The sequence below is a fragment of the Argopecten irradians genome, chromosome 14, assembly GCF_041381155.1.
Source record: "Argopecten irradians isolate NY chromosome 14, Ai_NY, whole genome shotgun sequence".
NCBI classification, from domain to species: Eukaryota; Metazoa; Mollusca; class Bivalvia; order Pectinida; family Pectinidae; genus Argopecten; species Argopecten irradians.
Window position 1 is genome coordinate 8,276,648 of NC_091147.1, and position 23,963 is coordinate 8,300,610.

At 35.7% G+C, this 23,963-nt stretch overlaps 1 protein-coding gene across 5 annotated transcripts; it reads left to right on the top strand.

Annotated features, from left to right (window-relative positions):
- Window positions 1–5,485: 5,485 nt before the first annotated feature.
- On the top strand, window positions 5,486–23,657 carry LOC138306831 (transcription intermediary factor 1-alpha-like). 5 transcript variants are annotated; one of them, XM_069247317.1, is made up of 10 exons: window positions 5,486–5,679; window positions 9,377–9,467; window positions 12,120–13,665; window positions 14,007–14,117; window positions 14,993–15,037; window positions 18,030–18,188; window positions 18,913–18,939; window positions 19,470–19,532; window positions 21,216–21,290; window positions 21,655–23,657. In XM_069247317.1, exons 3-10 carry the CDS (start codon window positions 12,135–12,137, stop codon window positions 22,296–22,298), a joined length of 2,655 nt encoding a protein of 884 aa, XP_069103418.1. In that variant the 5' UTR covers window positions 5,486–5,679; window positions 9,377–9,467; window positions 12,120–12,134; the 3' UTR covers window positions 22,299–23,657. The 5 variants fall into 5 exon arrangements, with proteins under 5 accessions (XP_069103418.1, XP_069103420.1, XP_069103421.1 ...); XM_069247319.1 differs by lacking the exon at window positions 14,993–15,037; XM_069247320.1 differs by lacking the exon at window positions 19,470–19,532 and having other exon boundaries at window positions 5,487–5,679.
- Window positions 23,658–23,963: the final 306 nt, after the last annotated feature.

Here is a 23,963-nt window from a genome sequence, read left to right on the forward strand (position 1 = left end):
ATTTCATTTCAACAAAATTTTATTTCAAACAAACAAGTTGAAATAGGATCGAACAACAAGCAGTGCCTATATAACAAAATATATATATACAAATGACACGAAAGAGTATTTGAAAACATTTGAAAGTATATGTTTCATAAGTCATGACAATATATAATATATTATTAATGAGATTATAGATAGTAATTTTGTTTTTCAAAAAGTATAATAATAAAGAAATGAGAATGCAGCAGCCATGAGGAAATTACCTTCACCCACCAGATACAGACCAGAAAGCTGAATCTTCTAGCTCACATTACAAAGTATTATTACTGAGTTTAGATGTTCCACCACTGACGAATGGTCTGACGGCGCCACTTAATATTAACTAACCGCCGTACCGTTCTTTCGAAAGCATCCAGCCGTCGACGTTCGGCAGCAAGATAATGCCCGTGCGCAATCAGTGAGGTTGACGACAGACTTCAACGATAATCAAAATATACAAACACTGCCCTGACCTGCCTTCTTTCATGACATCAGTCCGATTGAACATTTGTGGGATCAGTTAGGTCAAGCTGTCAAACGACGCAACCATAGCCTCAGACTCGACGCCAACCATAGCCTCAGACTCAACGCCAACCATAGCCTCAGACTCAACGCCAACCATAGCCTCAGACTCAACGCCAACCATAGCCTCAGACCCAACGCCAACCATAGCCTCAGACTCAACGCCAACCATAGCCTCAGACTCAACGCCAACCTGAAATTTCCCTTCAAGAAACATTCAGCAAGTCAGAATCCAGCGTCTAGTTCGGTTTATACCGTGAAGGTTGTCGAGCTTGTGTAGATACAAATGTTGGTCACATCAGATACTGAAAGTGTGAAAATGAGTTTTGGGGCTAGCGTTTGCCGTGTGCCCTTTTGGTTAGATAAGGCTGTCGAAATGTGTAACTTTCTGATGAAAATCATCATATTATTACAGTGTTGTGTTTTCATCGGCGCTCAGTATAGTATATATACTACTATTTATTCAGACAATTTTAACGTAGGTATTCAGAGGTACCAAAAGATAGAAAGATTACTGGACGCGTGACCCCTTGTTTTACATCTAAGCTTATGTTATTGTAAAGGTCAGTCAACCCAATTTATAACAATAATAATATAATTTCTGTTTTATCACTGAATCGTTTTGGCTATTTGACAGTAAAATACCAAAATATCCGAGTCATTGTAAATTGGAAGACATTCTAGACGTCAAAACTAAAAACAACTCGTGTAATATTTGCTTTTTTAAGTTGCAATAACTTTTGAAATTTCGGATGAATGAATTGAATTTATACAAAGTTTCAATTTATCAATATATGAATTCTACTTTGTAATTAAAACTAAAAAAAAACTCGTGTAATATTCGCACTTTTAAGTTGCAATAACTTTTGAAATTTCGGATGAATGAATTGAATTTATACAAAGTTTCAATTTAACAATTTATGAACTCTACTTTGTAGGTATAAACTATTGTATCTTATAGGAGGGCTGGTTGGTTGGAGAGTGGGAGGCGTTTGTAAAAGATGTGTGAATATGTATACTGAAGTGTCGAAAAACGTATCATTCTAGTATCACACAGTTTTCATCCATTTTGTAAGGTAAATACATTGAGAAAATACTCTGTAGTTGTATCTTTGCTATTAAAACATGGCTGTGATGTCATCTATTGTTATAGCTTAAGGTATAGTCAGAGCAAAGTCTACTATTATCACCTAATACTGTGGAATAGTTACCTTTTGCTGTGGAATAGTTTGTGAACTATTCCACGGGAAATGGTAACTATTCCACAGTTGAAGGTAAATGTAGGGACCGGTGAACATAGCTTAGCATGTAGTCAGAAATACATCCTCATTCACTAAATCCACGGAGAGATGGATTAAAGATTAACCCATGTACTTGTCAACGTTGTCGTGGTGTATTTGTTACCTTATTATCACAACAGCGATAAATACAATTTTCATCACTTTATTCAAAAATAAATTTTAGCATTTCTTTCCCAGCCTCTGTATTCACAATCCAGAAAGGAATTCACTTGAACAAATCCTGAGGAGAGAAGATTAAGATTAAATTCCATGAGACAAATGCTGAATTCTCTGCCGAAATGAAATTATAGATGCAATGCTTGACATGATTTTTCCATATTTCGTTATCCAAATCACTTCATATTCCATAAGAATGGCATCTATCAAACAAATTTACATCCCAACACCTTTCACGAATATAATACTCCCAAAGTAATACTTTGAAAACCACACTCTTTTGTCACACGATGTCACTTTTCCCCCTATATGTACCGGTAGTATTATGATCCAAAGTATGGGAATATTTATTTGGTTTTGTTGTTGTTGTAAATTTTGATTAGTTCCCTCTCAGGTGTGTGCTTCATGGGAAAAGATTTTTGCCCAAATCACTTTAAAATATCCAGAAATCATCACTTCTGTGATCAAATCTGCAAACAGAGCTACATGTTTATGGTCCTCCATGTTGGACTGTGAAAACTAAACTGAGTAAATGTTTCAGTGTGAGTACCATATAGTACCTGTGAATGGTTCTTTCAAAAAAGCATTTAAATCATGATTCTTGTTTTTCGAGTGAGGTATGAAATGAATCATGAATAGGTCTCAAGTTTAAATAGGTAGTAAGGGTTTATCTGGAGCAGTGGAATAGTTTAACAATACCCAGTGTAATAGTGGAAAGTACTAGTGACATTCAGTGCCATGTTTTAAGTACGAGAAAAACCTCAAACTGTGGAATTGTCAAGATAATAAATAGTTCTCGGCTCTTACGATCTTTACCCACCTGGACTATCTCATAGTAAAATTGAAGGCAGCACAGAGGGAAAAATCTGAACCAATCACAGGCCAGCAAATATTTCCTTTCAAGACTAAATAGAGAGCGACTCCCTACTTTTCAAAGCAACATATTCAACAACAATGTACCGTTATACGGCTCTTTTGATGTGCTTCAAAGGACTTCATTACTTGTTCGGTTCGGTTGCTTTCATTTTACTATGAGATAGTCCAGGGGTGTAGAGATCGTAAGTGATCGAAACCCCTGGAGTATCGAGGATGACATGCGTTTACATCAAAAGTTGATTGCAGACCAGAAAAAAAATATACCAGGGTATAGTCTTAGTTGAAAGATATTGTTTTCAATCAAAGCTGCAGCTGTGTATTTGAGGACGTTTGACAAGACAGATTAGCTTTAGAAATCCCAGTCCTATATCTCATCAACACTGGCCACAAAGTCACGTCACTCTATATTTGTTGGTGATGTATCGATACACTTAGTTGAAAGATATTGTTTTCAATCAAAGCTGCAGCTGTGTATTTGAGGACGTTTGACAAGACAGATTAGCTTTAGAAATCCCAGTCCTATATCTCATCAACACTGGCCACAAAGTCACGTCACTCTATATTTGTTGGTGATGTATCGATACACTGTGATGTCCCGATATACACTACCCTAAATTTGCTGGTGATGTATCGATACACTGTGATGTCCCGATATACACTATCCTATTTTTGCTGGTGATGTATCGATACACTGTGATGTCCCGATATGCACTACCCTAAATTTGTTGGTGATGTATCGATACACTGTGATGTGCCGATATACACTACCCTAAATTTGCTGGTGATGTATCGATACACTGTGATGTCCCGATATGCACTACCCTAAACTGCTGGTGATGTATCGATACACTGTGATGTCCCGATATACACTACCCTAAATTTGCTGGTGATGTATCGATACACTGTGATGTTCCGATATACACTACCCTAAATTTGCTGGTGATGTATCGATACACTGTGATGTCCCGATATACACTATCCTAAATTTGCTGGTGATGTATCGATACACTGTGATGTCCCGATATACACTATCCTAAATTTGCTGGTGATGTATCGATACACTGTGATGTCCCGATATACACTACCCTAAATTTGCTGGTGATGTATCGATACACTGTGATGTCCCGATATACACTACCCTAAATTTGCTGGTGATGTATCGATACACTGTGATGTCCCGATATACACTACCCTAAATTTGCTGATGATATATCGATACACTGTAATGTCCCGATATACACTATCCTATTTTTTTTGGTGATGTATCGATACACTGTGATGTCCCGATATACATTACTCCAAACCCACACCACCTTATACTACGGCGATGATCTGATATGTATTTTAACAATGCACCAATCAGTAGAGTATCTAATCCTAGTGACACCTTCTATTGTCGTGCGCGATAACTGATCATAATTCAGACATTATTTCTAGGTCATTGGGTATATCTAATACAGCTGATGTATTCCTATTGTTTATAGGTTATTCATAACAATACACACTAAAGTCGACCCGTGCGAAACTTTCTGAGCATTCCTTACGTGCCCCTTATACATTGATCATTTAGAAGTACGTGTGAAAAAATGTCAGCTGAATTTACCCATGTTTAAACGAACGACAGACACTTGCGTATGTAAACATTCTATATGTCGAGTTATCGGGCATGGATTTATGGTTTCTAAAGTGTATATATAGGCATGTCAAGTCTATTTTTGCAATATTTTGAGTTGATATTTACCAACGACTTAACAATACTTAAGTGCTAGAACAGGTACTCCACTTTTCAAACGCGAAAAGGGCTTTTAATACGTTACAAGATTTACGTGTACTGGTATATTTACATGACTATATATAAAAAAACTTCATAAAGTTAAGGTGCCAAATTAAAAAATTGCTGGTTGATGAAATTATGAATGACTATGATACTATTAGGCGTATTTTGATTATTACTGATAAGTGAAGTCGTTTACGCTGGGTTTTTTTTTTGTTGGTTTTTTTTTCATTTGGGCATACAAGTATACATTTTGGATTTTCATTCATAGATCCATTCCATAATACAGGCATCACAAATTGTAACCACCTGATTGAGGTTATATAACAATTTCGTACTTGTAGCGGGTGAGATTACACTTTTTACTTTAAAGCAAATAGACAGTAGTCGGAGATAGTAGTAAGCTACTTAACCTTGCGTTAGTTAGCAGTAACTGAGAGAAGCATATTGCGGGTGTTCACCCGCCGATATTGGTGCGTACGCACGCATGTTTCAACAGAGAGGCGACTTAAGTTTGAGCCGGTATTCGGGCCATTCACTCCGATCTTCGCAATTGATCACGAAGACTTATAGTTTCATCACCAAGAAATAAAAAGTTAAAATATTCCTGGCCGATATTTCTATTGAACATTAAAGCTATCAGTGTAAAGGATTGATATTTTCGGTACTGTGGCGTTTTTAAATTCCCAACGTAAATGATAGATACACCTTTCGTCGATTGTCGGTTTATTTAAGCAAACGATATATCTATGTCTACTTGAACACCCACAAAAGAACTGTGTATATACACCCTAATATATCTTATTAGCTGTACATAACTGGAGCATACACCCCTGGTACTGCGTGTCCAAACTCGGCTGCCATTCCGCCCGGCAGTGTAGTAAAACGCCTGCACCAGTCACGGCGGGATTTTAACACACGACCTCCTAAGTTACACTACTTGGCATGGCACCAACTTCTGTACATTCACTACGTTACACACACCTTACCTGTCCAATCTTACTCCGCCAGGACCAGTGATGAAAGGTAAGTAAACCTTTTACCAATTTTCGATTTTTCTCCAAATATTTACCTTGTTCAATGATATATCTATGCGTTTAAGTGCAAATATTAATTATTTAGGAGGCAACTATCAATAAACACAGTTTTCTGCGTTACAAACCAATTACACGGACAGTTAGTGATACTATGATGAAGGCTTCACGTGGAGTCATCAAAGAACAATTATTGGTTCATTATTTCAACTATGAAAACTAATAGATACATGAAATCGGTTATATGTTGAATAATGCACTTACAAGAAAACAAAAATAGACGCTTTTAAATACAGTCATGTTTTTTCTTATTTATAAATACCTGAACATCTTCTATGATTAAGGATAAAAACTCATATATAATAGAGATACATGTAAACTAATTAACATTGCCAAGCCAGGCTAACAATATCATTTTTTCATGTATTTTCTTGTTGGAGTGCCTTGAGTGGGACGACCTATTTGATAGCACCATGGTGTTTGTACTCCGCAGTTGAAAGACGTTATGCATCAGTGTCTTTTACCCGATCTCGTTCCCATACATCAGCTTCATCTTGCAATATACCTAAGGACATTGGATTCATTGTAAATGCTAGAAATTACAGAAAGATGTGAATTATACATTTGTATTTTTTTTATATAATTCCCAGTGCTTTGTTGAATCTCACACTTATCGTCAGTCTACATCCTGGTCTTTCGTTCCACTTACTACATGTACTAGCCGCATCCATATGTCTATCATTAAATTAATTTTCGAAACACAGAACACAATGGATTCCAAGTTCTGCATAAACACCAGTAAGATTTGTTAGTTTCAATGTTTAAAGTATTTTAACAAATCTGTTTGGAATTTCTTTTGTTTGGTATTATTTTTCATTAACATTTGAATAAATAAAATGTTAGAAGATTATCCCGAGTCGTGAATGGCTTCACCAATACATCATACAACTGGTATGGAAAGAACAAAGAGAATTCACGTGAAGTGGCTTACTACAGTTGTACATTAGCTAACCAAAGCTATAGCTCACGGTCAAAGAATTAAATACTCTTCAGCTTATACTATTTATTCTAATAAATGTTTAAAAGGATTTCACAAATACACGCGGCATAAGAGGATAGAGCACACATGAGTAGCTACAACATTAAATAAGGCTATTTCAGTGGAACTTAAATTAAATATATAAATAATAAAAATACGATGAATTGAGCTGACGCAAAGTTTTAGCTGATTTGTAGTCGATACTATTTAACAGTACAAAAGCATGTAATTTGATCTACATAGCGTATACACAGATTTGGTATGTACAACAATTCATCAATATCATACATACTAAAATGAGATCTTAGGCATTAAGATTTTTAATAGGAAGGATTATTGAGATCTTCCGGGTTCCTTCATAAAGCTTGGGGGAAACTGATGGTTGATGAATTTTCAAATTAAATTTTATCAACAAACAATAGCAAAAGTTATGTCAGCTTCCTAAATCGTCGCGAAAAAATATTATAATTGATTTAAAGCTTTGTTAGAATCACCAGATTACCTTTGCGAAGATGAAAGTGAAAAATATGTGAAGATGAGAAAAAGTTCTTACTTACTTTAATTAAATAGTCTAGTAAATATATTTGATAAAGAGATAATTAATGGTTAAGCTAACAAGTCTTTAAATTAAAGTTCGATCAAAGTTTATAATCAATAAGTCGTGTGTGAGGTATGCTGTACATGCCTCGTGCCTCTGTTGATACGTATCGAAAGATGATACGACAAACCCTGTCTATATGGCATTATATAAATAAAGGGACTGTAAATACAAACCTTAATTACTGTTATGTTGTATACACAACATTCTTCTCAGTACGGAACACTGCACTTCGATAAAATGCCTTAAAAATAAAGTACCGTATTTGTCCATTGATGTTTAATGATATTTACATCGGTCTCTGTAAGGATTTATAATCAACCTGTCAAAATTGCTATTGAAGCTGTGATTATGTGAATAAAAGTATTCCAATACTAAAAATCTAATGATAGAGAAGGTACCTATATCGGGCAATCTGTCTTTGTATGTTTGATAACGTACACACCTCATTCTTCGGCGACACCTCTATCTTAATATTGACGTATCCGTGTATTGTTAATACTAAAGTAAAGATCTGTACTGGAGTATAGACAAGATATAAACTGGAAAGAAAACAAAGCCGTAAAATAGGTCAGGTGTAAGTGTCACAGACACCTTTAAGGAGAAGGGTTTAACAGTGTTGTGACTGGGGCTATAAAGACCTGGTATAGATTTGGTTTGATTAGCTTAACGTCCTATTAACAGCCAGGGTCATTTAAGGACGTGCCAGGTTTGTTGGTGGAGGAAAGCCGGCGTACCCGGAGAAAAACCACCGATCAGCGGTCAGTACCTGGCAACTGCCCCACATGGGATTCGTACTCGCGACCCAGAGGTGGAGGGCTGTGGTATATTCGGTACATCGACTCGCCAGACCAAGGGGCAGTATGCGGTATACTCGGCCCTACCAAGTGGGCAGAGGTGGAGGGCTGTGGTAATATGTCGGTACATCTTAACCACTCGGGACCCAGAGGTGGAGGGCATGTGAGGGCACTCGGCACAGTGGTAGGCATATGTCGGTACATCTTAACCACTCGGCCACCTGGTATAGATCTATTTCCGTGTCTAACATAACAGCTACTAGTCCAATAACTTACAAATAGATTTATCAACTCCGTGATAACTTATAAAGGCTTTGTGTGATATTCAATTACTTTTGACTTAATAAAATCTTGCCAATAAAATTTGTTTAAATGAAATAATTAAAATAATATTTTTAAAGTAATAATATATTGGCGAACGAAAAAGAGCCTGCAGATTGTAAAAACAAATATTCGAAAAAAGAGCTTGCATAATTGCAGGAAAGACCCTTTCTCCTTCTTTCTCCTTCTTTCTCCTGCAACGATGATATGATAGCTTAATTCATACGCGAACTGTTCGGTATTAAAAGTGTGAAATGGTACTTAAATTTTGAATTCACACTAATAACCACAAGGTGCTATCTGACCTAGTACAAGACGTATTGTACCATTTTGTGACATCAATCAATCTGTCACAGGTCTACCTAAATTGACCGACAATGAAACCTAAAATCTTGTGGTCATTCTACCGCTAGCCCTTCTCATCTGATTATCAAATGACCATTGTCGTTATTAGGACGATAGTCAAATTCACATTTAAAAAATCTGGTTTTTATTTTCATTGTGTTATGAAAAACATGTTTGCAAGTTTGCAAAAACAAATTTTAACATGATGAAATTTAAAAAAAAAAATAACATTACAATAATGTCGATTTTCATGGAAGAAAAAGAAAACTGCCAATCAGAAAGTTATATTTCGTATGAAAAAATGTTACAATGAGTCGTGTATAAACATTATGTCTTGTCTATTGTTACCTTACATGATCCCCTTATTATTGAAACAGATTTTCTCTCGTTTTTTATTCACATCATTTATATAAAACATGTCTACATACACCTAATTATTATGTAATACAGTGAACGCGGGCTTGATTGAACACAAAAAGTTTCTATAATGGAAATCTCAACAAACCCCCACATTGTAAAGCTCTTTATTTCCATTTTGACGTAATGAAATGGCCGAAGTATACTAAATACACTTAATAAATTGTTGTAGGGTCTAACCAAGTCGCCGATGAATACAGGCTATCAGAGGTTTGACTTCCGTCGTGCTGGGTATCCAGGAGACACTCTGGCCTCCGTCAAAGGTATGTACAATTTGAATTCATCTGTATTGACCTACCATTTTACCTACCTGGAGGAACTATAAGGCATCGTTTGTACAACGCTGATAAAGAATGTTAGGCAATCAAGGAATTCCATTGTTCGTATTTATGCAGGTGTGTGTATAAGATTACATATCGCGTAGATTAAGGGGTGTTTGTCAATTGGTTCAATACACAAGACCGAACCAGAAACACAAACTTTCGTAGCCGTATATATGGCTCTTCGTTTATTTACTTAAAGTAATTTAACTTCATTATGAAGACTGGCGTAACAATGTATTTCAAATAGTTCCAACTCTAAAGCACTGTATTTTAAATCTTATATAAACAACTATCAATATGTATAATTATGTATGTGTAACACAACTTTCTTATCATCGTCATTGGGATATGTAGACAAATACATTAACAAGGCTATTGGTACGTCTACTACAAAAGGATAAACTTCACAAATGTTATTTCATTTCATAGTTTTATTTCGTTTTCTCGTTACCGAAAGCAAATTTTGAAGTATAAAATCTCCCGACTATTTCGAACTAACGTTTGATGAATCTTTAAAACGTATTTTCAGTGAATTTGACCCATTTGTTACATTTTGACTGAAACAAGTATAAATCATCTCCCCTTTGTTGAAAGTTCTCCATAGGGATCGCTTTATAAACCCAATCGATAAAAATATCATTTATTATGAAATAGGTTTGATATTCAGTTAATCTTTGATAAATCATTCACCAATGTACTATTGAAACAAATCAACTACTCTAGTTTCAGTAACAAGAACCATAAACATTTAGATACATTAATATAATGTTACTCTCCTTAAACCAAGCATTTCGGAAGAGGAATCCCCGTTAAGTCCTGATATGACAAAGTAATTGCGTATTAATTGTTACATTTTCTTACAATCCGGTCATAATTACAAAGCAATCGCAAACAATTTTTTTTAAATTAACTTAAATCAATAAAGATGCTCCACCGCCGACAGGGCATAAATTGTGTTCATCATTTGAACAATAACTGGTGTTTAATCATGTATATATATATGTCTAATTAACACTAAAAATAATGAAAAAAAAAATTTTTTGCCTTTAGTGCATGGGCATTCAGTACTTCATTCCATATAAGATATAGTACCACGGAATTTTTTCGAGATGCAATTAATTATTTTTTTATATTTTTAACTTAAAAATAAAAACCGAAGCTCAAACTTTTCAATGGTGGTAATGGTGTAAAGTGAGTAACTTTTGTAAGTGAAGAAAAATACTAAATCTTCTGCTCCTGTTTTTGATAGTGAACATATACCATTTGTCAGCGGTGGAGAATCTTTAAAGAAAGATGATGCCACAAGTGTTCTAAAAAGTTCATACTAGCAGCAAATGTTTACCAATCAGGATCATCTCAAGTCATCTCGACATTCCCTCAAGTCATCTCGACATTCCCTCAAGTCCTCGACATTCCTCAGTCATCTCGACATTCCTCAAGTCAACTCGACATTCCCTCAAGTCAGTCATCTCGACATTCCCTCAAGTCATCTCAACTCGACATTCCCTCAATCTCGACATCCTCAAGTCTCGACATATTCGCTCCCTCAAGTCATCTAGTCAGTCATCTCACATTCCCTCAAGTCATCTCGACATTCCCTCAAGTCATCTCGACATTCCCTCAAGTCATCTCGACATTCCCTCAAGTCATCTCGACATTCCTTCAAGTCATCTCGACATTCCGAGTGTGTTTTTCCAGGTCATACACCATACACCACAGTCCTTAACTGTGAACGCCAACTATCCAATTCATTGGAAGCCTTGTCACCTGTATATACCAGTGAAAACTATTTAATCCGAAGGACACGCGCATTTTCTATTTCAAATAGATTTTTGTGTTGCTTGTATATGGTCGCATTAAAATTCATCAAAAACGTAATCACACATGTTAAATTATTTTTACTTTCTTTTGCCGTCACTCTCGTGTCTCAGGGACATGATCAATCAAAAACATCTATACTGACAACTATTCACTGAAGTTGAATATGATCTCAATGATAAGAGTTGATAAATAGAACTATCCATTTTAGGTCATTTAAATACATAGTCAACAGAATATACTGCACTTCTTCCATTGAACGTCACTCCTTATATCTAAAACTTCCTCATGTAAATTTGTTATACGTTTAAATTTATCTGACCATTTTCATAAGTGTTTAATTAAACAGATATTTTAAAAATGGTGTTTACTTATAGAAGATTTAAACAGGCTTTTAATGACCTACTTATCCATCTGACACATAGTAGAGAGATGAGTACGTACTGTATAACTTGACTAGAACTCATTAAATGTAAATTACGTCTACGCAGGAACCATCATTATGTTTTGCTTACAAGTATCAACATGTAATTAATTAGGTTTAATAATTCAATTTTGCTGTCAGTATGGGTTCTTTGCTGTCCTGCAATACTCCAAAGAGGCAGACCTAGAGTGAACATTTTTTGATAGGACAAAACACGACATTAAACAAAGGGAAAACGGGTTTTCAGTGCTGCCGTTTCGTACATTTTGTTCAATATGCTGATATATGAATTATTGCTGTAGAAAAACACAAGCACTAAATCACTCCGAAATGTTTCTCTTTATTTGCAGTTGACGATCTGAACAATGGAGGAAGTGAGCGATGAGGTAGTCGTGTGTACCGTCTGCTCCAAGGAGTACGACAATGATAAACGTGTACCGCGGGTTCTCCTCTGTCTTCATTCCTGTTGCTCTTCGTGTTTGGACGACCTAACAGTAAAACGTGAAATAGAGTGTCCGAAATGTAAGACAAGACACGAGTCAAGTAACGAATCAAGTACCGACTTCCCTGTGGATAGTGCCTCTAGGAATTTGGTCGATTTTCTCCGCGTCCAGCGGAAGCCTACAGAGATTCCGTGTACTGATTGTCCGGACGAGGACCTCGCGGAAACATTTTGCAAAGAATGTTTTGTGTTTATGTGCGGTGTATGCTCGAACGCTCACAAGAGAACCCAGTTAACGAGAAAGCACGCTATCACAGCAGTAGCTGACTTACAGGATTATGGACTTGACGAGTTCCACAGGCGTGATACATGTGATAAACCTGGTCACGAAGATCAGGTCTACACGTTTTACTGTGATCGAAGAGGATGTGATAGGCCAGTCTGCACATTGTGTGCCGTTTGTGATCATAACCAGACGAACGGCCATCTTATCAGAAACCTAACGGACGTGTACGAAGATAGTAAAACTGTTGTAGAGAGTGTGGTTCGTGAACTAAACACTAAGGAAAGCCCCGTTACAGAATCTATCGACATCCTCCAGCGTCTTCTAGATGACCTCGAAGAAAAGGAAAATGAGATCGATGAAGAAATTGATACAACTTTCAACAATCTTGCCCAATTAGTCAACGATAGGAGAAGCCAACTCCATAGGGAGCTAGAGAATCAGTGTTTGTCAAAGAAAAAGGACCTTCAACAAAAGTTACAACATTTGAAGTCGTATGCCGGAAATGTTCAAACTGCCAACGAGTTCGTATCTCGTGCCATATCCTACACTAATGCGACAGAATTTCTTCATCTGAAAAATACTATCTTAAAACGACTTTTAGAGCTCAAAAATTTATCTTTTACTGCACCTACCAAAGAAGACGTGACACTGCGGTTCTACCAGAATCTCAATGAAGAATCATTTGTACAACTTATAAAAAGTATAGGAGTTGTAACGTCTCGGGAAAAAGTGCCGCCGATGAACACATCTCCACCAAGTCCCCCGGAAAAGGACATCACCAAACAAGAAGAGCCAGAGAAGTTGTCAAGATCATTCAACAAATATGCACCCTCTGATCGGTCAGCATTCCAACGCCAAATAAGTCAGTCAAATCCCGCTGAGAAGCCGTTATTTCCCAGACAGATTAGTGCACCAAACCCTGTGGTTGACAAACCAGTGTATCAGAAGCAAGTAAGTGTTCCAAGTCCAGTTGAAAAACCAGTCTTCCAAAGGCAGAGCAGCGTTCCGTTAGATCACGGACTGAAAGATGCCAGACAGAGTGTGAGAGATGACATCATAGCGACTCGCCAGTCACGACAACAGCAGATACCACCAACAGTCAATGGAATTTCTGGCGATGGTCACCCGGGAGACAAATCCCCTAGTGGCAGAGTTGGCTCGCAGACAGGTAACTTCCAATATTTATGAACTTTAACATTCTCTTTCATATCACGTTGAAATGTACATTGCTACTGCAATTGTCAAATTAATTTAAAAATCCAACAAAAAAAAATTACAATATTGAAAGATTTGTTACCTTAAGGTGGCATATATAAATAAATCGTCCACGGAATAATAGTGTTTTCTCAATGACAAATGCTTGATTTAAGTTTCACAGCGACATTTTCATAACACTTATAATGATGACAGGCATAGACGAGAAACGTCATATATAGAGTTTGAGTATCCACGTTCCTTTTCAGAATACTGTGATTGAATTAAATTAATGTTTCTTTTATTTTGACCTAGGCCCAGCGAAGCCTAATGGCGATCTACAAAGGAAGCTCAGACCAGCCCCAGCAAATCTCTTCAAAGGTGGCGACAGCAAACCAGCACCCATTGGGCTGGGAGATTTTCTCAGTACGTAACGAAACTCTACAGATTTTTATTTTTCATTTCTTTTTTTCTTCTTCAATATTTAATCAGAGCAAAAGGAGTCGTAGAAGAAAAATGCAATGCCTAATTATGAGAAAGTATAGTCTGCAAGTCTATGGAACAATCAATTAACTTAAGTGATTGACTTCAAAAAATAGAAATGTGCTCATTTACTAATGTACTTTCATGAAAGACATTCTTCGCATTTAACTCATTGTAACCTTCCATAATTTCTTAAAGATATGAAAACATTTACTCTGTTACATATTATATTCTATCTTTTCTAACTTTGCATAGACAACTCTTCTATTTCCTCACTAATTGTGAGAGATGATTCATATGCATAGCGTTCTATGAATATCGAATTCTTGTTTGCAAATAAGACGCACGACCTTTTGTCCCGAAAAGATGCATACGTACTATTGTATGTATGCACACAGAAATCGTGTTTACAGTAAATTTTCAACACGAATCTTTAAATGATGTAAACAGACTAACATAAAATAAGTATTGTTCGGAATAGAAAACGTATCAATTGATCAAAATATTCTCAAACAATAAGTTGAAATCTTTAACTTTAATGTTCATTCACCAAATAACAAACGACTTTTGAATTATTTACTAGCTCGATGTCGATAAGAAATTATCGGTCGTGAGTCCACAGTTTTGTGTAATATATCAATTGTTTGAACTTATTCCACTGCTAGTACCTATATTCTGTTATTTCATCTGACGTATCGCAATCACTAGTTTAACCCTATCAAATAATCATGTCATTATAATCTCGACTGAAGATTCATTTTTGTTTCTTTCAACATTTTTCTTTCTTCTTGTCTGTCATATATCATTGCACTTCACAGAGGATCTAGAATGCAAGGGCGAACTTCCCGTTCGGATGGGAGTTGGTATGTATGAGAGAAGATAGATCTGTTATTATAGCGCTTACAATGGTTGGTAACAACGATACTGGTCTGCTCAAAGAATTAGAAGACGTGAATTAAAAAAATCAAAATGTAGCATCTGTCAAAAAAGTTACATTAACCTAGTGTTATAGTAGGTACTGCAAACTTACTTATGGTCGCGAGTGATTTATTTTCGCGAGTATCGCAGCCGATAGTACGAATTTACGAAAATATATACACAAAAAGTAATTAACTAAGATAACAATACCATGTTTTGCCTGTGAATTGCAAAATCAAATCGCTATAAAAATGTCGTTGGACATGAAATCGCGAAATCATGTCGGTGCGAAAAAAGTTAATATTCAGTGATATCTTATTTTCTGAATTCTTTGAACAACCAATTAATATGTTAGTTACTAATATACCGTATTATTTTAAATAAAAAACACTGATAGTAATCAACCATCATGGGGGTTAATTGGTAGGGAAGAATACAAGTTGTGCCAGAATAAAAGAAAATATTTGATATAATAAATTGTAATTTTCAATTTTGCTTGAATAAAATTCAGATTTTGAAGAGGAAGGTAAGTTGTAGCTTTGAGCTTGAACAAGAGGGTGTTTATTTTGAGTGAAATTTGAATGGTAAAAGAGGTTGGGTTTTATTGGAAATAATACGGTGACGGCATTTTCATGATTTTGGCTGAGTAGAACGACCCCTGTTTCGGTGATGTATTTTGACACCGTATACGTGGAGTAGAACTTTTGTTTCAATGTTGTTTTCAGTGTCAAAAGTTTTTAAATGTCTTCGTGTAGTGCGAGTGTTTGCCAATAGATTAGAATGGTGTGCTTCGTCTAGACTATTGTCCTATACTCACAATTCAAGAATAAAATGCAGTTATTTTATTAACGAGTCAAATATACATGTTTAAATAAAAACACCAAAGGTTTTGAAATAAAAAAGATACGTAGAAATATACTTAGTTTTACTTAGTTTATTCTGAACGCATGCACTATATGTGTGCCTCTATATTCAGATCGTAGTTCATATATATATTATAACAATAACTTAAAATGACTTGTATGGTACTGCTCTAAACTGAAGGTATCATGCTTCTCCCGTAATCATAATAGGATCTGATTAAAATTTTGACCCTTATAACCTTTCGTTCAATATAGGATCTAACAACATCCCATAAGGGGCCATCAATCGAAATCGCCATTTCGTCCCAGCATATATTTAAAATTAAGCTTTGTTGTGCTCTTTGGGCGAGATGACTACGTACACCAAAATAGCTCTGACAGCATTTTCAAACAGTTTCGTCCCCTGAATTTCACTGTCAAGATTTTGCAGACAGCAATTTGATGAGCAATTTTCAAAGGCCACCAGGTCGTGACACATAATGGGATGTTGTCAGTTCCTCGAATCAAAAACAGTGATAATAGGTATATGTATTTGAATCAGATAGAAATTAAACACATAATGTGGGTGATCCTGTAGAACCAAAGACTTTACTTCTACACATCACAACCTTGACTTATATCGTTTACCCAAAGATTGCTTAACAATCATGTATACTCCTTACTGACACCTGTAATAACATCGCTATTATTTACTTGAGTTAGATTCCTAATGCCGATTCTCTGATGATCCTCTGTCTTGGACTGCCAAAATACTTTCTGTCCGATTAAAAACATAATCCTGTGTTTTACATTCACGCTCTTTATTAATGGTGTCGACCCCAACCATCAAACTAAAGCAGGATGTGTTGAAGGGGATATTTTAACATTCTTACTTAATCTATAGAGCCCAAAGCCTACCACAGTGTCCCATTCATCTGTTACCCTTTGGTTGTTTAGATTGCGCCATAGCGTATTGTATTCATGTTTATGATTATTGATTATATTCACTTAAGAAAGACATTGAATACAGAAGGAAACATTTATGACCATGTCAAGATACCTCAACGGTTATCAATATATTTAACTCATGAAACGTAATGACCCTCGGGGTCCCGACATATCACCACTAGCCACCACCTTTGGGTTATGAGTTCAAATCCCATGAGAGGCAGTTGCCACTGGTCATTGGTTTCGCCTTGTACTCTGCCTTCTCTGCTCCTAATTAACCTGACACTTCCTTAAATGTCTCTCACTGTTAAAAGAACAATAACATCAAAAAAAATCTTTTTTTTCTTTTCTTTTTTTCTATTTGCTAATTAGTTTTAATGATAGAGATGCTAACTCTTATGATTGTATTGATTATTGGAAAATGATTTGATGAGTGACTTACCGACTAAGAGTATAGGTATCGAGACTTTGGTAATGTATCAATATAGATTGTATATCGAAGTACATCCTTGATTCTCCAGGGGTTCCGATCACTTACGATCTCTAACCCCTGGACTATCTCATAGTGAAATTGAAGGCAGCTCAGCGGAAAACATTTGACCAATCACAGGCTAGCAAAGATTTCCTTTGAAGACTACAGAGAGAGCGACGCCTAACATCATCGCCACACAGTCAACCACAGTGTACCGTTATACGGCTCTTTTGATGCACATCAAATGACTAAATTAACAGTTCTATTCTGTTGCCTTCAGTTCTACTATGAGATATTCCAGGGGTGTCGAGATCGTAAGTGATCGGAGCCCCTGGAATATCGAGGATGATCGAAGTAGAGCTAAGATGCACTCATATCCTACAAAACACGTATTTCCGCCTAATATTTCTAATTTTACAAATGTCTTATACTGTTCAATATCTTAGCATACTGATCACGAATTTTACACCTCTATTTTACTCTTTTGATTTCATTTAAATTCTCCTTTCTAAATAAAATATACGGTCTTATGAGGGTTTTTTTCTTTTGATTAAAAATTCTTATTCAAGCACACAGAACGTAGCTCAAATAATTAGGCGTCTAGATATCTATGTGATATAAGGTTTATTTAGAAATTAGTCCAATTTTATTGACTTGTATGTTTTTTCTTGATAGAAAAGACCACCAGACCCCAACTGCCTGATCCAGCGACACCTGAAAGGTCATTCAAGCCAATTACCCCAAACAATCCGACGTCACCAGTGACAAAGTTCAACAACACATCAAAGGGTTCACTGTCCTCTCCGAGGTCTCCTAGGACCTCCCACCCTCCAGGTATATAGTCACGTGGTCATAACATGACGTCATGACGTCACAACTTTTTTTTTTAATTCGCGCCATTGACCGAGTCCCACAGATGATTGCACATCGTAATACTCGCGATCATCTGTGGGTGTCTGATTCCGGCCGCGAAGAACAATATTGAGTGAGAATAATAATAATTATTATATCATGTTATAACGTTAGGTTGCCTCAACAAAAATATAATTGTCGGAAGCTAATTTCTTGCATACATTATTAAATTGTGTCGGTTTCGGAGGTATCTCGGCTTTATTTCTACTGTTTTGATTTACAAGATAGAGTGATATGAATATACACTCTGTTCATTTTAGTGATATTTATTTATGTTGTTTTGGCGTCAGGACAGTCTGACCCCAATAAAAGGTCAATATTAAAAAAAGTAGTTGATGTTCGCAGCAGTTCTATCCTACAATGCTGAAGAAGTATCTAGAACAAGACAAACAAATTTAGAATTAATAGTTTAAGCTACTAAACTAAAATATACTAAAATGGAAGTTTTTAGTTGATTGCCAGTTAATCCGATAAAACACATAAAGAAGGTGAATGTATAACATTCATAAATGACCATCTGTTTATTTGTCCTAACAAACGTTAATACTATGCTGCACGTGAGATCCTGAAGTCCCCTGTCCCTCCCCTCACAAACTTTTAACACGCTTGGTGTATCAGGTTTGTATTGATTATGTTAACATTGTAGCTCGGTATGCCATGTGGAGTAACTCGTGTAAGTTACCTATGACGTAGAATGCATGACATCTCTGTTTCCTACTACAACCATAATACGATAAGCGATCACATGACAAACGGCAAATGCATCGAAGTCGCTTCAAGCTTGATTTGTTTTTTTTTTTTTTGTTTGAGTCGTCATCTGATAACCTGATACCTCCTTGCTGATATGAAGTAAACATTCATTGAAAAAAGTGATAGATGTTTTTGAAATCAAGCTTCGAAAGACTTGTTTCTGCTCTGCTCTTCTATTATTAATTATGCATGAATTATATAATCGTTTAGTTGCTTTGTCACGAATTAAAACACTACTACCTACATTAAAGAACAGTTTTTATCTTCAAAAAACATAATCATCATTTTTTGAGATGAGGCAATGGTAAGACACGGGATAATTTCAGCACCTTACTTGCACAACAGTTCTGTCGTACAAGTATTGTATGAATATATAAGAATCCTTCTTTATCCAAATCTTTTCTGCGTATGTGTTGTCGTTATTGTTGATGATGCGCCATTGTACCCACCCAGGTGCTTATCCATACGGAGACAGGGGAGCATTATTAGGATTCCATCACCATGGAAACGGGAGAAGTAGGCTCTTAGCACTATGTCTTCTGCATTTAACAAAATCTGCTTTATATATACTATTTTATTAGACACGTGTTTCTTTTCTTGTATTATTCCGTCTTTGCAAATAACAAAGTTACCTCCCTTGCAGTTAGGTATCAAATATATGACGTCATCATTTTTGAGTGAACTCTGAAAGTAATAGCGTTACACACAAAAATATTACGTCATAATAGACTCCTACCTGCATGGGCAGATAAGTTTGTGATTAGCAAAAACAGAATATTTCATTTCAAGTGGATTTTTAATTCGATTTTTGTTGGTTACAAATTAAACACGTGAGTTTAGTGCTTTATACAATATTCATACTTCTGTATTACCGACAGAAACTAAAACCAACATTATCAAAATATTCAGTAGCAAAGCCGTACCATTTCAGCGACTAACAACCCCTCTATCTGTGTTTTTACTAATTAATCAGTATTTATATACCTAATTTGGTCTTACTTCTTGCATTTCCATTAAAACAACCGTTTGATTCAGCTTATCGAATTTATATTGTAGTCTTGTTGTCATTCAATGTGATTGAATAAGCAGCCTAATTGAGTTTTTTGTACAGAACTAAGACTTTCATATTTGAAAAAAACGTATTTAATTAATAACGAGAATGTTATAGTAGTTGTTATAGTACCGTTGTCTTCTTTCTTCATTATTTTTATGTTTACTTTTCTTTGCTTTCAACACAACAGTGAAGTGTAATAACATTTAAAACTAACAATGTATTGTATAACTATATGTGTGTATATATAATGTAGATCAATTAGTTATGGTGTTAACATGAAAAATTACTTCCATACTTCAGCAAACTGATTAAAATAGAGATCCTTACTTTCACTCCGATTTTAAGGATCTGGTAATCGAATTGGCCAATCAAAACGTTACTTCCAGAATCTTTGAGATGTATTTAAAGGGACGATATAGTTTGCAAGAGCTGTCAGAATAATGTTGGTGTCCGTAGTCATCTCGACCAAAGATCACAACATAACGTAATGTATCTGTGAGCTGGGACGAAATGTAGTTTTTAGTTAATGTTGCCAGCTGGAGAAAAAGTATTTGATCTGATGTACAGGGGGTTTAAAGGTCACCAAAAAGTGACCCCTAAAGGAATGTTGTCAGATCCTCTATGTAACGGAGAGATATTAAGGATCTGTATTTTAATCAGAGTGATGTTTTCCCAAACCTTTTGCTGTATACGTGAGACTATAGCATGTTGGGAAAACATTAAAAAGACATTAAAACGATAGTGAAATGTTAACATATGGAAATTGCGAAATGAAATGATTGTACCTTTTCTTGTGAGTTGTTTCGCCGTAAGGAGTTGTAGTTTGTACAATATGTCGTTTTTACAAGATTTAAAAAAACATGGTGATCCGTTTATGTTGTTTACTATGTCCATAATAGTCTAAACCAGAACCATACGCATAGAGTAATCATACACACACGTAAAACAACTTTTAGTCATCTGAAGATATCAGTATTTGATAACAGTCAAAAGATATTTCCTCTTTGCACTATGCGGATGAAATATTGTTTCAATTTTTATATTGTTAAGCAAATTCCGTGAATTATCAGTACGGCTATTTTATCTTACGTAATATATGTCGTGTTGGCCAGCAAGTATAATTTTTTGTATTGCTATTTTTTCAGATGTCGAAGGGAAAGAACTGTTAAAGTCAATTCAAACGTCTCCATCATCGGCCGTAGCATTTGGTGACGTCATTTGTAAGTTTATAAAAATAACAAAAACACTCCCTCTCTTTGGCAACCTACTCTTGTGGATATATATATTTATCTTTACGTCATTCGTATGAAACGTCAATTTGTGTTGAGTAACGACGAAACATTCATCCGCAAAGAAATGACGTTACCTGCAGTCATTAGCTGTCCCCAAAAGACGTTAGATAATGATGATCACACAATTGAACATGATAACTAATGGACTGATTTACAACAATGTAGACGGATACATTGTCTGCATTGTAATGATCATATATTTTACTTTCATTTACAATCAGTTGTTTATAATTTCATGTGTCTGTATATAAAATTATAAATGTTATATCAAAATCGTGGATTTCTGTTGAAGGTCCCAACTTCATCTTCGATGTGGAAACAATCCACATGGAGAGAGAGGTATCTATAGACGGAAAACAACTCCGGAACCGGAAATCGGGTAGTCCGTCAGGTATTCCGAACAGCAGTAAGCAGCTTCAGAAGTACAAAGGCATTGTGGGTACTTTTGGATTCAAAGACCCTGGCAAATATTACTATGAGGTTGAGGTATCGTTTACTATACACCAGCCGCTTGAAGAAACCTGGCTCGTGTTCGAGTTGGGAATAGGTCGAGCAGACGACATTGACAAACATCACACAGTGGAAAGGCACGAGCATTCGAGGTCCTGTTATGTCGCTCGATACCCGGAAGATGGCAAACTGGCACAGGAATTTTGGCATAACCGTGACCTCTTGACCTATGTGCCCTTGTCAGAGAACACGGCTGGGCTGACAGTGGACGTCACGTATGGTCTAGTTGTGGACACCAAGAGGAGGAAGTGGACCGTGTCGGATATCAAGCGTGAGAAGAAACTTCATACCTTTACCGGAATCGATTTCTCGGAACCTCTCATCCCTGTGTTCGGCACGTACAATCCTGACCTTGTCAGTGTCGAGATGAATATCAAAACGGGGTCAGAAATCACGTCATTTCCGGCGTTTTTGAAAGGGTTTTGATAAACTTCGACAACACGTATCGTAACCTGGTGCGATATATAATATATATGGCATAGCATTTATAAAATTGATAGTCTTATGATACACATGTAAAGACATTTATAGAGAGAGAACTGTCATACGTGTAAAACACTTTAAACATGAAACTGTATACTTCCAGTGTCGGGTATGGAAGCCCGGAGGAACATGTTTATTAATGTTTGAACTTGCGGAGTCTGTGATAAAGTATTTAGATAGTCTAGTCTATGAAGTAGATATCTGAAATATTTTTTTTCATGATAGCTAGATTAGGCATCTGGTACAATGATCTTGAGAATACATAACCATTATAGAACACAGTATAGACCGGTTATTTATCTTTCTTTGAGCTACTCTGTATCATTCATAATTAAGTGTGAAACATAAAGATTGTCGCTAGATTTGATAAAAGAGTTGACAAAGTGTATTTATTATATTTATTGTTTAACTGTATAGTTTTGCCATCCGACATTGCTTGATCATTGTATTTTTCCAGGAGCTTTAAACCATTTTGTGTCCTTTATTCGTGAGCTAGAAATACACGGTAGCTCATTCGTTTCCATACACTGCAAATCACCTAATTTTCGTGTATGTACAATATTTCGCGTCTTTGTTTTATCAATATATTCACACACAAAATTAAATAAATAAATTTGCGATTTACTGACAATCGACGAGCATTCATATATCGTTTTTTATATTACATTTTAATTATCGTGAGATAACACGAGAATTTGTATCCCGCGAAAATGAAGAAATTTACAGTATTGCCTAGCGATAAGATTGAATCAATGTGATTTATTATTATTTAATGCATTTTTGGAGACAATATTTTAGCGAAGTTTGTTACACATTCATTGATGTGTATATTCGTTTATACATTTATGTGAGATCTACCTCAAAGTCTTACGTGAATACTTAACAGTTGCAGTTATTTTTCTGCCATATTCATATGTGAATCCGTCCTGTTTGATATACATTTACTTACTTCACCAGTCGTTTTATGTGTAAACTAAAAGCAAGTGCGATACATATCATATACGAGTATTCCTATATGTGATAACACACCCAATATATTTGTAACGATCAGGCTTAGCTTTTCATATATAAATTGTATTTGTATAAGGAAATCGATTTTCATTGTACGTACATTTATTTTCTGATATATCTTTTATACATGTTGATTGTTTATATTCATTTTTATGTCACAATCACTTTGGCTTTCATTAAAACTGGTCTACATAGAGCTACACGTGTATCATAGGATTTCCAATGTCTCCCCAATGCCCGAGTGCTAATATATTATACTGTAACAATAAAGTATATCTTAGTAAAATCATAGTTGTGAGGTGTGCGTATTTTGCTTTATGGACCTTCTGGTTGTTTTTTTTTTTTTTGGGGGTATTTTTTATTGCTCTTAAATATCTTATGGTATCTTGAAAAACATGACTTATTGAAGATCACATTACTACATTGTTTGTTTTAAGGTGTTAGTAGCATTAACCATTTCCAATGATACAACCACTTAGAATTGCCCGTACCTACACGTGGGTCCGCGTAAGCGCTACCAGTTTGCGTAAAATTATCAAAATTCATTCAGTACAGAAGACTTAGATGTAAAACATGGCCTGGAAAATTAACGATTAC

What these genes read in the sequence shown, in the direction of transcription:
- LOC138306831 (XM_069247317.1), top strand. Translation starts at nt 12,135, where the DNA reads ATGGAGGAAGTGAGCGATGAGGTAGTCGTGTGTACCGTCTGCTCCAAG. An exon ending in CAGAGTTGGCTCGCAGACAG is followed by an intron (nt 13,666 to 14,006) that starts GTAACTTCCAAT and finishes ATTTTGACCTAG; the next exon opens with GCCCAGCGAAGCCTAATGGC. An exon ending in AGCATTTGGTGACGTCATTT is followed by an intron (nt 21,291 to 21,654) that starts GTAAGTTTATAA and finishes TTTCTGTTGAAG; the next exon opens with GTCCCAACTTCATCTTCGAT.